Consider the following 16,469-nt stretch of genomic DNA (forward strand, 5'->3'; position numbering starts at 1 on the left):
AGCGGAGGGCGGGGAGAAAAGACAGGCAAGACGGGGGGGAAAGAAAGCCGACGGGACGCTCCAGCCCCAGCGCGCTACGGGCGGCTGCCGCTCCTGCCTCCACTTCGGAAGAAGCGCCGCCGCCGGCCGGCCGGGAGTTTGGCGGCGCCCCTCCCGCGCGCCAAGGCACCGCCGGAGCAGCAGCAGCAAAAGCCGCCGCGCTCGCCCTCCCGCCGGGCTGGGCAGCCAAGTCCGCGCGACCCTCCGCCGCTCCCCCTTTGTTCCTCCCCCGCGTACCTATTTTGATCTTGACGCTCTGGAACACGCGCAGCCCCTCTTCCTCCACCGCCATCGCGCAGCCCCCGCTGGCTGCTCCTCCGCCGGGAAGGGGAAGAAGAGGCCGCCGGCGCTGCTGCTGCTGCTGCTGCTGCTGCCGCCTGTGCCTTTGCCGCTGCTCCGGGTGGGCTGGTGGCGAACGCGGACAGCCGAAGAAGCAGCGAGCGAGGAGCCAGAAGCGAGCGCGCCCGGCGCTGCCCCCTCCCTCCCCTTCGCCGAAGCAAAAGAAACCAGCTCCAGCAGCGGCCGCCCCCACAGCGGCCCGCTTATTGGCTCGCGGCGGGCTGGGCGGCGCCTGTCATTGGACCGGCAGCTCTGGATTGGGGGAAAGGAGAAGAGACGCGGGGAGAGATTTGTCACACAAGCCCAACAGCTGGAGCGAGCCCGGCGGAGGGGGCCAGAGGGAGAGGGGAAAAGAGGGGAACCAGGTCCAAGTTCCTCAGCTCCTTCGCCCGTCCGCCCCCGCTCACGGGCATCGCCGGGACGATCGCGACGAGGGGCGGAAAAGTGGCTCGGGAGAAGCTCGGAAGTGAAGGACGCAGCCCTATTTGCTAAAGCGCAACTTCCCAAGGAGGTTCAACGGGACTTCCTCGGGGTTTTTGCATTGGGTCACACCAAACACAACATCAAATTACATAACATGTCCATGGAAACAGGTTATACCACAACAATAATGGATCCACAGCTTCATGGCAACACCATTCTGCAAAAACACGGATGTTCATGGATCCTCAGAGTTTCTGCGTGGAATTTGCCAATAGCAGTAAAAGGCCACCGGAGCTCAGGGCCCAGGGAGGCTTTCGCCCCCCCCCCTCTTTTTAAAGGACTCCTTAAGAGAGCAGAGGGAGCCCAAACGACCTCTGGTCTGATTTCAGAGCGGCACCTGGAAGCACAGGCAAGGTCGCTTGGACATCAGACGCAAGAGGTGGAATTTGCTAATAGCAGTCCAACGCCACCACCCCAAAGGCCGGGAAAGCTTTCGCCCACCCGCCGCCCTCGCCATTTCTTCCACCGCCATAGGAGACCATATCTTTTTAAGGATCTCCTTAAGAGAGCAGAGGGAGCCCAAACGGCCTCTCGCACTCCAATGCCACCACCCCAAAGCTCAGGGAGGCCGGGGAAGCTTTCACCCACCATTTCTGCCGCCGCCATTAGAGGCCATATCTTTTTAAGGAGGTCGAATTTGCTAATAACAGTCGAACGCCACCACCCCGAATCTCAGGGAGGCCGGGGAAGATTTCGCCCACCCTCCGCCCTCGCCAGTTCTGCCGCCACCATTGGAGGCCATATCTTTTAAAGGAGCTCCTTAAGAGAGAACAGGGAGCCCAAACTGCTTCTCGCGTCGAGAGGCCGTTTGGGCTCCCTCTGCTCTCTTAAGGAGCCCTTTAAAAAGATATGGCCGCCTATGGCGGCAGCGGCAGAAATGGCAGTGGCTGGGGGGCACGAAAGCTTCCCCAGCCTCCCTGAGCTTCGGGGTGGTGGCGTTGGATGGCAATTAGCAAATTCCACCTCTCGCGTCTGATGTCGGAGGGGCCTTGCTTTCCCCCCACCCACCGCCGCCACCACCATTTCTCCCGCCTCCTCCACCATAGGCGGCCATATGTTTTTAAAGAGCTCCTTAAGAGAGCAGAGGGAGCAAGCTGATGTGGTGCAAGCTGTGCCTATAGACAGGATACGTGATTTGATGGTGAGTACATGGTGACTGAACACAGAAACACTGAGGATCCATGAGGATCCGTGCTTTGGAACCAAGTTTTTGCAGCATGTTGTTGCCACAAAGCATGAATTCTCTGGAGCAAGTAGTGGCCATGGACGTGATATGGGATTTAATGGTATGTTTGGGATGTCCGTGCACGAAAACCCCAAGAATCCATAAGGATCCGTGCTTTAGAATCATGTTTTTGCAGAATGGATTCACCATGAAGCTGTTGATCTGTGATTTTTGTGGTGCAAGTTGTGGCCGTGGATGTGCTATGTGATTGGATGGTGTGTTTGGGGTGATCGAATTGAAAAACGCTGAGGATCCATGAGGATCCGTGGTTTGGAACCATGCATTTGTAGAATGGTGTTGCCACGGAGCTATGGACATATGATTTCTGTGGTGCTTTCTGTGGCCATGGACAAGGCATATTATTTGATGGTGATGATGGGGTAATACAATGCAAAAATCATAAGGATCCATGAGGATCCGTGCTTCAGAACCATGTATTTGCAGCATGGTGTTGCCACAGAGCCATGGCACCATGATTTCTGTGGTGCAGGCTGTGGCCATGGACATGATATGGGATTTAATGGTATGTTTGGGATGTCCCAACATGAAAACCCCAAGGATCCGTAAGGATCCGTGCTCCAGAATCATGTTTTTGCAAAATTGATTCACCTCGAAGCTGTGGATCTGTGATTTTTGTGGTGGAAGTTGTGGCTGTGGATGTGCTATGTGATTTGATGGTGTGTTTGGGGTGACCAAATTGAAAAACCCTGAGGATCCATAAGGATCCGTGCTTTGAAACCATTAGAATGGTGTCGCCACGAAGCTGTGGACATGTGATTTCGGTGGTGCATTCTGTGGCCATAGACAAGGCATATTATTTGATGGTGACGATGGGGTGACACAATGCAAAAATCATAAGGATCCACGAGGATCCATGCTTCAGAACCATGTTTTTGCAGCATGGTGTTGCCACAAAGCAGTGGCACCGTGATTTCTGTGGTGCAGGCTGTCGCCATGGACGTGATATGGGATTTAATGGTATGTTTGGGATGTCCCAACATGAAAACCCCAAGGATCTATAAGGATCTGTGCTTCAGAATCATATTTTTGCAGAATGGATTCACCACGAAGCTGTGGATCCATGATTTTTGTGGTGCAAGCTGTGGCCGTGGACATGTTATGTGATTTGATGGTGTGTTTCAGGTGATTCAATTGAAAAACCCTGAGGATCCACGAGGATCCGTGCTTTGGAACCATGTTTTTGCAGATTTGTTGTGCCACGAATTCATGGGGGCATGATTTTTGGAGTGCTGCCTATAGTCTAAGACATGGTCTACAATATGATGTTGGTTTTATTTCATTTCAGCGTAAAAATCATATGAATTCACAAGGATCCTTGCTTTGGAATCATGGTTTTGAGTGGTTGTGGTGCCATGAATCTGTGGATGCGTAATTTTTATGATGCCCCTTGTAGACTAACACATGACCTACAATATGATGGTGGTTTTATTTTGTTTCAATTTAAAAATCATATGAATTCATGAGGATCCATTCAGATCCGACTTTTACCCAGACCCTTTTGCCATCAAACTCCGAGCTTCACAGCAGCCTCTTGCCAACGCATCCTAGCAACAGTGCAACTTATGAGAAATCTAACCATCTTTCCTCTTGTTTTCCTAATCTGTCCGGCCCCCTGGTGTTTCTTCTGGGCCCCCTCCCTCCTGGGCTGGTCCCAGATTGAATTAATGTAATTAATTTCGATTTAATTAGCTGCAGCCCCCCCCCAAGGCCCCCTCCCAAAAAAATTTCCTAGCTGGTTGTGAAAGGCTGCAGCAGAGTCAACAGTGCATTCTTCGGTGCGCCCATAAATCTCATCAAAGATGACCTGTTTTAAAATAATAACCTTAAAACCACCCTGTAAGTGTACAAAGCCGCTGCTCTGCAAACTATGTTCGGGATGTGGTTTTCTAAAGGTTTTTCTTACAGAGTACACAAAACATGCACATTTGGTTCTCATTTGTTAGACACGGTTCTTTCGTTTTCCCCTAAGGTTACACTTGTGGTCAATATCACGTTTTATAAGCATTCTAAGAGGCGAGTGTTTATCTTTGGCTTTAATACATACAAAATGATTTGAAATCCCTCTCTCCGTTCTATTCCCTCCTTCATTGGAGCACACATCTGACAGTTCTTTAAGAAGGGAGGGTGGCCAGTACATTATCATGGCCACAGAGGAAGGTGGTTTCCCAAAAGCTACCTGCTGGGGGTCTATTAGATGCGGTTGGGACTTGGGAGTACTGTCCCAAAACTATGCAGTGGGACCACGTTCGACTCCTCATTTGACATGCCTCAAAGAAACTTGACTGAAGATGAATGGAATGGAGATCTGAAATTGCTTAATGTAGAGAGCGTAGGCTGAGTATGCCTTAAAAAGCAACTCTGCTTGGACTCTAGCAGTGATTTGGAAAGACTCTCTTCAGTAGTCAATGGACAGAGTTCCTCTCTGATGCCCTCTTCTCCCTTTTGGGAAGATGTTGTGATCTGGTTTACTGGAGAATCAATAGATAAGAAAAGATGGCTAAAACATGGTGGATTGGACAGAGCACACCATAAAGGCCTATGAGGTGGTATCAAAGAAAGCATTGTTCTCTGCCACTATTACATTAACCAAATCTTGCCCAGCCAGACTATTCAAAGTGTCCCTCAATTTATGAGCTGCTAGGGTCGAACCATCTGAATTTGATTACTGGTTGTGACAGTTCTTCCTCGAGATGCTTTGCCGCTAAAAGTGTCATTCGCCTGACCCGATCTGAAATCTAGATTAAAAGTAGGTCCGGTGACACAGGTGTCAGAAGTATGACCTCAGGCGTACGCCACCTTGAGCAGAACTCTGGAGAGGCAGCATAAATGTGTTCTAAATAAATAAATTGGGGTGCTTCAAATTTTGCGGTGAACATGCTCGACTGTGGCGATCAGACCTGAGCTGATCCCCAGGTCTCTTCAGATCAGCACCAAGCGGCTCAAATACCCCCTGAACAGTTTTGCATCTTTGTTTTTTTCTCCAAGCGGTGCACAAATTAAAATAATGCAGATCCAAACAGATCAGCAGCCATTAACAATACACAAGGGACGACTTAGATGAACATCAAACAGTAGGATCTTATTTTCCTAAAAACACATTTTTAAATGTTGTTTGTGACTGGTTTAGCTGTCTATTTAAACACCTGCCCGCCAAGAGGAGGAGTGGCACAGCAAAGAAAGGGCGAATCAGAACTGCACTGGGCTGTGTGAATGTGCAGGCCCAAAAAGCCAGTTTGTGCTCTGCTGTACTGCCAGGAAGGCATGGTTGAAGCAACCTGCCAAAGAGCCATGAATGGGGCAACAATCAGGATGTCGAAAACAGCTCCCTGTTTGTGAATGGGACATGCTCTGAATCTGCCTTCAGGAAAGGTTTTGGTACAGAAACAATCTTGACATCTCTGGTGGATGATCTCTGGCTGCAGCCACACACACTAAATAATCCACTTTCAATCCACTTTCAGTGCACGTCCCAACTGGATTTTACTGTGTGAACTGGCAAAATCCAGTTGGAAAACGCACTGAAAGTGGATTGAAAGTGGGTTATTTTGTGTGTGTGATCGCGGCCTCTGTCTTCAGTTAAGGAAAATAAGGAAATTTCGTCTCCACTTATTCATCATCTGCCTTTGATAGTGACCACCGGAGCAATCCTAAACACAGTTTCAGCCCTCTAAGCCCATTGATTTCAATAGGGTTAGAAGAGCATAACTTTACTTAGTACTGGACCATTCAACATCCTGTTGCAATACTTGTAACTGCAGTTCTGAGTGCAAGGAATGTTTAAATCTGTTGAAGTTATGCTCTATTGTTACCCGAACTGGACCGGAACCGGTTCTGGGAGCCCGGATTGACTCTGAGTACAGAGGCGGGCGGTGCGTGAGTTCAAAACCCGTGTATACAGAGGTCGGATTTGACACGTGTTGAAAGCCCGCTATGTCCCAGGAAGACAGACAACGGCTAGGGTTAAAATCAAGTTTGCAGAAAGCATGTCCTGCATCCATGATGGCAACATGAAGAGGTATGGAAAAGTGTGCAAGGTAAGGGTATAACTCTGTAATTGTGTGTTTGTGTTTGCATGTGCGCATGTGTGTGTGCACACCTGGAAATCATGGCAACCTCTAGTGACTGACCTCTACTGGGGGCCTGGAGGATATTCAGAGAGTTGGCTGAATAAAGCCTGCCCCCATCTCCGGTATTCCTTGGAGGTCTCCCCTCCAAGTACTTGCCAGGATGGGATCAGACTTGTCTGGGCTATCCAGGTCAGGGCAGAAGGGTATAACTCTGCTTGGGGTTGCACTGTTAGAAAATGTGCTGAGAATGAAGGGTGTAGCACTCTGCTGGTTTCATTCTTTCCACAGAAGATGAAGAATAATCATCTGGATCCTATCATCAGGGTTCCATTCCTTGAGACTGTCCATACCTCTGGGGCTGGCTTACGAAGGGAGTTTTGACTCTTGAAAGCTCATACCCCGAAATTCTTGTCAGTCTCCACGGTGCTACTGGACTCGACTCTGCTGCAGACCAGCATCGCTACCTGCTGAAATGACAATCATATGAAGAGTATGAGCATTGGATGGGACCCAGATTTGCTGATGGGTGAGAAGGTTGGTTCGATTTCTTGAGGTGCCTTTTTGCCAATCACATGAGGCTCACAAGCGGCTACCCGACTAGCCCACAGATGACTTAGCTATGCTGATCCATGCCGCTGTAAGCTCTCGACTGGACTTCTGTGACGCACTTTGTGGTGAAGACAATCTAGAAACTTCAGTTAGTGCATAATGCTTATCTTTCATCATGTGTTTTTCAACTTCTCCATTGCTTACTTTTTTTATTTCTGGGATCTATTCAGGGGGCTGGTGCTTACTCTGAACAATATCTCCCAGAGGAGATCCGGGCCCTGCGGGACCTTGCACAGTTCCGCAGGGCCTGCAAGACGGAACTCTTCCGCCAGGCGTTTGAGTAGGAGCCGCCACGTTACCATCTGTCCTAGCCCTTATTACCAACTCGCCATGAGTGCAAAAATGGTGGTACTGCGTGGAGCTGTGGCCACTAAGGATACCATCCTGGTGACGTCATCGGTTCCCTTGTTAGTTGTTGTGGAGAGCACTTATGTTGCAAAGAATGTTTTTAAAATGCAGTTTTAATGTTTTATGTATTGGGCATTGGCCCCATCTGTACGCCGCCCTGAGCCCGTTCGCGGGGAAGGCGGGTTAAAAATTTAAATAAATAAATAAATATGCCCTGCACCACATAAGCCATATCTCCCAATACAACAGTTATATTCATCTGAAAAAAATACTTTCTCCTTCTCACAGAATGGCTCGAGCGGACACTACATCTGCATTTTCAGTCACTGGCCCAGCACTGTGGGATAGCTTGGCTGAGGAGATGTGGAGGTCTGCTTCTTTATTCAGTTTATAAAGTGTGGAAGAAGGAGATTTTCAATAGAGTTTTCTTCTAAAGGCAAGCATAGCTTGAGCTCCTTCTGCCCAGGGTGAATCTTCTGAGTAATATCCTTGATTGCACTATTTGAATTTATTTATATAAAAGTATCTGTATCTTGCCTTTCCTATATAGCTCAGGGCAGATTATAGACATCACCACGTTTTTTTAAAAAACCCACAAATATTTGTCAAAAAATTCATGACTTTCTTGGGCCTCTTTCCTCTGTCCTCAAGACCTTCTGTCTGCTCTGCCTCTTCAGAGCAACTTAGCTGATGGGAGCAGGGTGCTAGCAGAAGCCCAGCCAATGGCAACCAGAGACCCTTCCGCTTGTCTTGACCTTTTGTGACAGTAGGACAATTCAGCCAATCTCTGCCAGAGCTTTCACAACTGAATAACAACAATGAATGTTTCCACTAGATATTCTGTTAATTGCTAAGGGACAGTGAGATAGGTTTGGTGCCAGTTTGGTGTAGTGGGTAAGAGCGCAGACTCTAATCGGGGAGAACCAGGTTTGATTCCCCACTTTTTCACATGCAGCTGCTGGTGTGACCTTGGGTCAGTCAAAAGTCCTTTCAGAGCTGTTCTCTCAAGGGCAGTTCTCAAGAGAGCTCTCTCAGCCCCACCTACCTCACAGGGTGTCTGTTGTGGGGAGGGGAATGTAAAGGAGATTGTAAACCACTCTGAGACTCTGAGTGAAGAGCAGGGTATAAATCCAATCTCTCCTTCCTCTTCTTCTTCTTATTGCCTACTGTCCTTCAGAACAAGCTAAGTTTTTGTTAACCAGGAAATGTTGTCTTCTTGACTTTTGGCAACAAAACCATTCAAAGCAAAGTACAACAAAAGGTTTTTTTTTGTTTTTTATGCCTGTTATTTTTTATTTTCCACTTTTTCTTATATATTTATAAAACCGTAAAACTTTAAATATACTTGCATTGGTCTGAAGAGGGGCATAGTGGTCATTTCAGTTTAGTATAATAAAAAAGCACTCTAGTGGCACCCTAAAGACTAACCAAATTTATTCCAACCTAATCTTTTGTAAGTCAGAACTAAAAACAACAACAACAACAACAAAAAACACAGATAGGAGGGTTTACTAAGAGAACCCAGTTTAACAGAACCCAATCAAAAGAGCAAGGAATCCACTGGAAGTGAATGAGGACCACTCCCAACTGTTGACAAATAGGCAAACTAGGCTTAACCTTAAATAAATCTAGTGAAGGGTAAAAATGATGTTGTTGTTGTTGTTCAGTTGCACAGTCGAGTCCGACTCTTCGCGACCCCATGGACCAGATCATGCCAGGCCCTCCTGTCTTCCGCCGTCCTCTGAAGTTTGCTCAATTTCATGTTTGTTGCATTGGTGACACTGTCTAACCATCTCATCCTTTGCCGTCCCCTTCTTCTTTGACCTTCAATCTTTCCCAGCATCAGGGTCTTCTCCAGTGAGTGCTCCCTTCTCATTTGGTGGCCAAAGTAAAAATGATATACAGGTCCAATTACAAAAATATACTGGTATAGCTAAACGTATTTCAAAAATATGTGATGGGGAACAATCACACTGTGATTTTTTACTAGTACACTCAGTACAAATGCTGTCACTAATACCATTGCACAAATTTACAAACTGAGGTCCAGAAATACTAGATAAAAAAAGCAGTTCTTCTTTTAGAAGCAGAGAAGGGAACATGGGAGGATAAAGGAAACAAAACCACAGGAGCCAGACAAAGGAAACCAAACTCTGTTCCTAAGGACAGAGTGGTTGCTTAAGAACAACCCAACATGAGTAGTTACTGGAAGGAGCAGATAATTAAACTACTGAACCAAACTAGAGCAAGCTATGCTATACTACAGAGGGCTTTTCCGCTTGGGTTTTTTCGTCGGTCCTGGCCCCATGCTGTTTTGGTTTATCCCCTGATTTCCGCACGCCATTTTGTCCCTTTAGTTTTCACTTCTTTTTTGCTGCTGTTCTTTCCGGGGGGGGGGGGTTCCCTTTCCGGGGTCTGGGGGGAAATTTTTTTGGAGACACCTTTAGACCACTTTTACCCCAATCTTTTTCTGGGACCCAATTTTGGGTCAGTGTTTTCCTCATGTGCAATGTTTCTGTCAATTTTCTTTGAACCTCCCCCACCACCTCCATCCCATTTTTTCAATGACTGAACAATTATTATCATCAAACCACTTCCTTCCCCCCACCACCACCCTGAAGGTGAGTAGTTCATTTTTAAAGTTTTTTTTCTAAAGTTGCTACAATATCACTATATTAAAAGAGTGTTCTAATGGTAGCTTAAGCAGGTACTCTTAATTCCCAGCTTTCATTCTTTTTTTTTTAAAAAAAGTCTCTAGTCCTTTTCCTCATGGAGAAATGCCCTTTCCCTTATATCTTCACGAAGGAGGGGGATAAAGACTTTTTTTAAAAGTGGGGAATTCAGAGAACCTGTGGGCAGAGTAATCCTCCATTGCGCCTGCACTGCAGCAGCTGGCTGTGGCACAACAGCGGCACTGCCAGCAGTGTTCCCTCTAAGCTGAGTTAGTGTGAGCTAGCTCGCAGTTTTTTAGCCTCCAGCTCACACATTTTTGTCTTAGCTCAGGAAAGATGGCTCCAGAGCAAACTCATTTTATGCAGCAGCCAAACTACCTGCTCACAACTTTAATGCCAGTAGCTCACAAAGTAGAATTTCTGCTCACAGGACTCCACAGCTTAGAGGGAACATTGACTGCCAGCCACCTCCCTAAGGGTAAAGTTACATGGCGGCTGAATGGGGGTGGGGGGAGGTGCTCCATCAGTGTTGGCGGTTGCTGCCATGGTGGAGTCTGTGGCATTTCCGCCACAGCATTCCATTCCACCATTGTTGCTAGGTAAGGGTGGCATGAAAAGCAGGGTAGGCAAGAGCAATGGGAGCCATGTGTCGAGCAGGCCAAGTCAAGTGTCCATCACTGGCAGCGGGTGGAGAGGGGCAGGCCACAGGAGCCTCGCTCCTCCCCTGCAGCACACACACCCTTAAAGAGAAGCCCTGGCCACCCGTCAGGTGGGAGGGTGGCATCAACCGCCCACTCCACAGGAATACCATGGTGTCACTCCACACACAGAATGCACAGGGCCCCTAAGGGCCACAATGGACAAGAACGTGAATGTGCGGGTGCCCTCCACTCAGCAGAGTCTGCACCATCCGGCAGGGTTTCCCATGCTGTTGATGGTGTCCCTGTGGCAACCCCCTTGCAACCCCAGCAGGAGAACAAGCAGGAGGGGGGCAGGGGTGCCAGGGGGCCCAGAGGGCCTCCGAAGCGTCCCTCAGCAGCCACTCAGTGTGTTCCTGTCCCTCACCCACGCCCCTCCAAGTGCCTCCAAGTCACAGACACTGCCAGCCTTTCCATACATTGCTGCCCCCTGGAAAAGGCTCCCCAGCACTCACGACGGCTCTCCAGTCATTCACACTCAGTCGCCGCCCACATGGAGGAACAAGTGGATGGGATGGGCCGTGCCGGATGAGGGCCCTGTGCCCCGGTACCCGGAAAGGGGCCAGAACCCCCTCCCCCTTTCTGGGGCATCGGCAGCCTCGACCCCTGGCCCAGGGGGAACTCCCTCGCCACTGCCATGACTCCCCCCTCCTCTGTCTGGCAGAGCAGGGCTGCTACCATCAGAGAACATTGAGTCTGCCCTCTGCATCACCTCCCCTCCAGCTGCCAGGCTGGGGGCTCTATGATACTCCCGAGACCACAGGACCACGGAGCTTGTCATTGCCATGCACCTCCTTGGGGTCAGGCCATGCCGATGGTCCATGACATCAGCACTGAATGTCAGGGAATAGGGACCTAAGCACAGGGAGAGACCACAGCATGTGGAGCTGTTCGTGCATGGCTTCCCCTTGGGATCCTGGCGGACAGAGCTGGTGTACCTGTAGGTGCTGAAATCTGGGAGAGGTCAGCCACGGAGTGTGGACTCTGCTCTCCCTAGGGTGCATTCCCCCAAGTGCTCACCCAGAGGTTCTACGTGCCCCGTCTGTGCTTTGCCCGCCACCAAGGTGCATGTGTGCTTGCTCTAAGTCTGCACAGCAGGGAACTGTCTGACAGCATTCCATTCTGCGCGCCCTACCTTTGGAGTTGTGGGGTAATCTCTTGGAACCATTTGTAAGGCATGGGGGCCATCGTTGGGTGCTGCCGAGGAGCAGGGTCAGCTTGGGGTGGGGTGCTGATTGGGTTCTCACTTGGACAATATCCTGAGCTACTTGGGTTCCCATGGGCATGGCTGCAGCTCTGGGGGGGGGGGGGGGGGGGGGAGTGAATTAGGAGTTACCATGGCCACCAATGTGCTGTTCTGGGGGGTGTTCCCATTTTGAAATTGCTTTGGGGATGCCACTTCTGGTGCCATGCCCCCTGGAATTCCCACATTTACACTGGTGCAGGGGGTGCACCAACACTCTGTGAGAGTGTGGCTAACAGTGCAGCTGCTTCGGTGGAGTGTGCAGTGCAGTGCTTATGCTGGTGTAGGGTCATTCAGTTCCCCTTAGGACTGTGTTATCGTACTATCATTACAACATTATATCTATATTTATTTATTTATTATTCTAGTGCCTTTTAAAAAAAACATAGCCAGTATATCAAGATCTCAATATAGGCACACACAAAAATTAAAAAGGGGTGGTGGTGTAATGCCACTGATGATGACAGGACCCTCTCTTGAAAATCATTGTAATTTAAGGCATGTGTGGAAGAGAATTAATTCCACAACTGTGAAAATGCAGAGGGAGGGGCAGACATGTGGGAGAACCCCATCCAAACTGGTTCCGATGCTCATGGATTGACTGTCAAGAAAATCAGTAAGTTGAGCATGTGGAGAAGCACAGACAACATCTTTAGAAATTCAATGAATTTCAATCCAGTTATGAAATTTGCCTTACTTGTTTTTACATCCACCGTAGTTCCAGATTTGTACACTGAAGCCTAAAAACTGCTCTTCATAACCCCATTTGTGAAAGATCTAGGCCTCTCAATGCAATAAACTAATTGGGGGGGGGGGATAAGGTTTGATTGCTATAAAATATGATAAGATCATAACATGTGTGGGGTGTGTGTGTGTAGAAATACAGTGTTAACTTGCTTCCCACCATGCTAGGAGATAAGAGGTCACTTATATAGTGTTAGTACTGTGCAGCAGGATAAGAGTGGGGTGAGCTCAGCTGTAGCACAGGGGAGTGGGAGGGTGTGCTGAATGACAAGCGCTTCCCCCACAGAACTGATAAGAGGTTAGTTGGGGCTGTGGCTCAATGGAAGAGCCTCTGCTCTGCATGCAGAAGGTCCCACATTCTATCCCCAACATCTCCAGCTAAAATGGCCAGACAGTAGGGGATGTGAAAGACCTCTCCCTGAATCCCTGGAGAGCTGCTGCCAGTCTGAGCAGTCAGTGGGCGATTCAGCCTTGGCTTTTCCCTCCATCGTTTTATGAAACCCACGTTGGAACAGAAATTCCCCTCTGCCTTGCATGCTGCTGTCACTTCCTTTGATCACTGGGTTTTATGGTAGCCTCCACACTCTACGCCACTTTCTCTTTCTTTGATCATCAGATTTTATTATACCTTCTGCATAGATTTATGAAATTTGCCTTACTTATTTTTACATCCACTGTAGTTCAGGAGTGACTTTGCAGTCAGTACGGTGTTGCCCTGAGGTATTTGGATGTGGTTTTGAGCTGCACTTTTTCTTCCCGGTTGAGAATATGTGGAGCGAATGCTAGATGCAGAATCACTCAGTATGGATCTTGATGGACTGCTTCAGCATAAAGCAGCTTCAAGCGTGTTTATATGTGTACCTCAGTTATTGGAGACCCATCCATGGGAAAATAGCAAGGGAGAAGCCGTTTCAGGAGAAAAGCATGTGCAGGGAAGGGTTCGACATCCCCTGGAAACTGCCCTGCCTTTTGCGTGAGGCCAGTGAAATGGTAGAATGTGCTAGTGAAAATTCCCACATCTTCCGCATCCTTGAAAAAGAGACTTGGTGACCATCTTCATTGTACAAAGGCAGAGGCTCCTCTCCTGTTACTAAGCAGCTCATGCCTTTTTACTTAATTGTGCTTCTTGTGGGCCTCAAGAATATCCCTGTCTCCTAACACTCCTCAATCCTGTGTCGTGGATAAAGTGGGAGACAGCCCAGTACTTTTCTGCTGCTGCCCCACAGTTATTGGGGTGGGGTAGAAATCACACAAAGACTGTGATTTGAAATCTGTCACGTTCCTGTAATTAAAGCCTGGTGTGTCCCTAACTGTTAATTTCCTGATCGGGCTAACCACTCTCTACCACTTGCTTATTTTGGCTATGGATCTTCTGCCTGATAAGCAGCTGAAAAGTCATACCTGTAAGCAGGGGTCATTTCGCAGAAAAAGAGGTGGAGGAGCTCATTAGCATAACTCATTAGCATAACTTATTTGCATATGCCACACCCCCTGGCATCACCGGAACTGTGTCAGAGGGCAACGCCCACTGCAACTTACCTGGCTGCTTCATGCTCCTCATGGCCCAGGGCTGCTGGAAGCAGGGGGCGGGGCTTGTTGCATGTGCCCGCCCCCTGGGCTTTTTACTGCTGGAGCTCCACTCCTGTGCGCTCCTGCAGGAAATGACCCCTGCCTGTAAGCCTTCATGTAACTCCTCAAGGGGTTTTCAAGGCAAGAGATATTCAGAGATGGTTTGCCATTGCCTGCCTCTGTGTCACAACCCTGGACTTCCTTGGTCCAGATACTAACCAGGGCCCACTCTGCTTCGCTTTTGAGATATGACAAGATTGGTCTAGCCTGAGCTATCCAGGTTCTTATACTGGCTCCTAAATCCTAACTAGCATTTGTGCCATTTATCTGTATCCTCCACTAAATCATCCTTTATTTTGAGTCCTTGGAGAGTTCTTACCCCAGAGCCCCAAAAGATCACTGATAAACTGAGAAAGAGTGGCCTTACCTCAATTTTTGTAGCATTACTACTATAAGCTCACAATAAAACACCACTGGCTCGAATCCTGTGGCTGCAATCACACACACTGAATAATCCACGTTCAATGCACTTTCCATCTGGGTTTTGTCAGTTCACACAGTAAAATCCAGTTGGAAAGTGCACTGAAAGTGGATTATTTAGTGTGTGTGAATGCAGCCTGTGAATGAGTTCCATAAGTGCCATGGAGCACGCTTCCTCTTCGGCTAGAACTTCTGTTTGCACAAGATCAATGCTTTTTCATGGGCCTTTGCACAAATTGAAGTTTTAGCAGATGAGGAAGCACACTCCACGGCGGAGACTCTCTCAGCGGTCCCCAGCATTTTCCAGCCTATGGGCGGCTGTGGAATTCTGACACTAGATGGCGGGCACAAACACAAAATGGCTGCCATGGGAGGCAAAGCCAACCACAATATGGCCGCTGCAAGTGGTGGAGCCACACACAGAGAGAAAGCCCATGTGAAGAGGAGAACAGAGGAAATAAAAAGTACAGTGTGAAAAAGGGATAAGAAGAGAGAATAAAACAAATATTGTGGTGGCAGCTGCCACTGAAGCAATGCTGCCTTAATCTTCACAGCCAAACAGATCTTCAGTGACATTTGAGAACCCTGCTGGGCAAGAGCCCCAACTGGTCCCATCCACTCTCCGAAAACACCTGGTGGGCACCAAGAAAAGTGTTGCTGGACACCGTGGTGCTCACAAGCACCCCACGGGTGACCCCTGGACTACCTGATTTCTGTGGAGTTAGGAGAGTTTAACTCCACTTAGGGTGGCACTGTTAAAAACTGCATCAAGGAACACAAGTGCAGCTCCCCTGCGTCATCTACATTTATAAGAATGGCAACAAGAAATTCAGACACAGAGACACCGTGGGAGTATATTATCTGTCAAGATGAGAGACTCCAGGCTTATTAGTGTCAGGGTATAGGAGGAGGACACAGCTATGAGTCAAAGAAGTTTCCAATGATGAAGTCGTTATTATAGTTCACAACTGGTTGAATTGGCCTGTCTTGCATTGACAGAGCATCCTGGTACTCCCTCGTTATTTAGAGTTCGTTGCATGAAGGGCTTCCCACGCTCCCAGTTCAGCACACGAATGCCTTACCAGAAGAACTGCCATAAAAACCAGGTCCTGTGTGCTGGATGAGAACTTCCAGCTGAAATTGCCTATTCAGCTGCTGCAGGCACCCGGCATATATTGCCCCCGAGATTACCCGCCTCATTTATAGCCCCGTGGAGTGGAGGACAACTGAAAAAAAAGAAAGCAGAAAATCCAGAGCGTAAGCTGTGAAAGGCTGAATGTCTTAAAGAAAACGTCACCCAGTGAGGTCCATTAAAGAGGAGGAGAAAATATAAAGCACAAGTAGTTATCCCAAGAGACCTTTATTCTGAAATGATCTCTTTTTCCTGCTGTGTCCCTGAGGGTGATGATGTTTACATCCCTAAGACATTGCTCACTGCAGCTTTGGGTTCTCAGAATCCTGCCAAGAAATTAGGTTCACATGGACAGTATTTGTTAAGTACAGTTAAATAGAGTGCAAATTCCTAAACCAGGATTTTTCAAAGTGTTTGTGTGTGGGGGGAGGGGACTCTAGAGTGAGTTCATCAGAAGTTAAGATGGAGTGCAAACAATATCCCATGCCTTGGTAAACAGGCTGTTTGTGGTTTTCCCAAAACTGAGATCATGAAGGCACTGATGGAGTGGCCAAAAAGAAGCAAAGTAGTCAGAATGGATGATATTGATTGGGGTGGGTGGGTCTTCTACAGGGGTCATTTCATAGAAAAAGAGGTGCAGAAGCTCATTAGGATAACTTACTAGCGTAACTTATTTGCATATGCCACACACCCCTGACATCACCGGAAGTGTCAGAAGGCAACACCCACCACTCAGGCTCCCCTGGACTGTTTTGGATTGCTAGCTATTGGGGGGGGGGGGAAACAGCCAGATTTTTTCT

At 48.3% G+C, this 16,469-nt stretch overlaps 1 protein-coding gene across 1 annotated transcript in view; it reads right to left on the bottom strand.

Moving 5' to 3' along the window:
• The window catches only part of RASA3 (RAS p21 protein activator 3), a 202,628-nt gene extending 202,134 nt beyond the window's left edge, over positions 1 to 494 (bottom strand). Inside the window, exon 1 of the mRNA XM_015411759.1 lies at positions 277 to 494. Within this exon, the coding sequence (XP_015267245.1) occupies positions 277 to 331 (55 nt within the window). The 5' untranslated portion in view covers positions 332 to 494. The remainder of the gene's footprint in view (positions 1 to 276) is intronic.
• Between the last annotated feature and the right edge of the window lie 15,975 nt (positions 495 to 16,469).

Source organism: Gekko japonicus, unplaced genomic scaffold (assembly GCF_001447785.1).
Source record: "Gekko japonicus isolate JY-2015 unplaced genomic scaffold, Gekko_japonicus_V1.1 scaffold247, whole genome shotgun sequence".
NCBI classification, from domain to species: Eukaryota; Metazoa; Chordata; class Lepidosauria; order Squamata; family Gekkonidae; genus Gekko; species Gekko japonicus.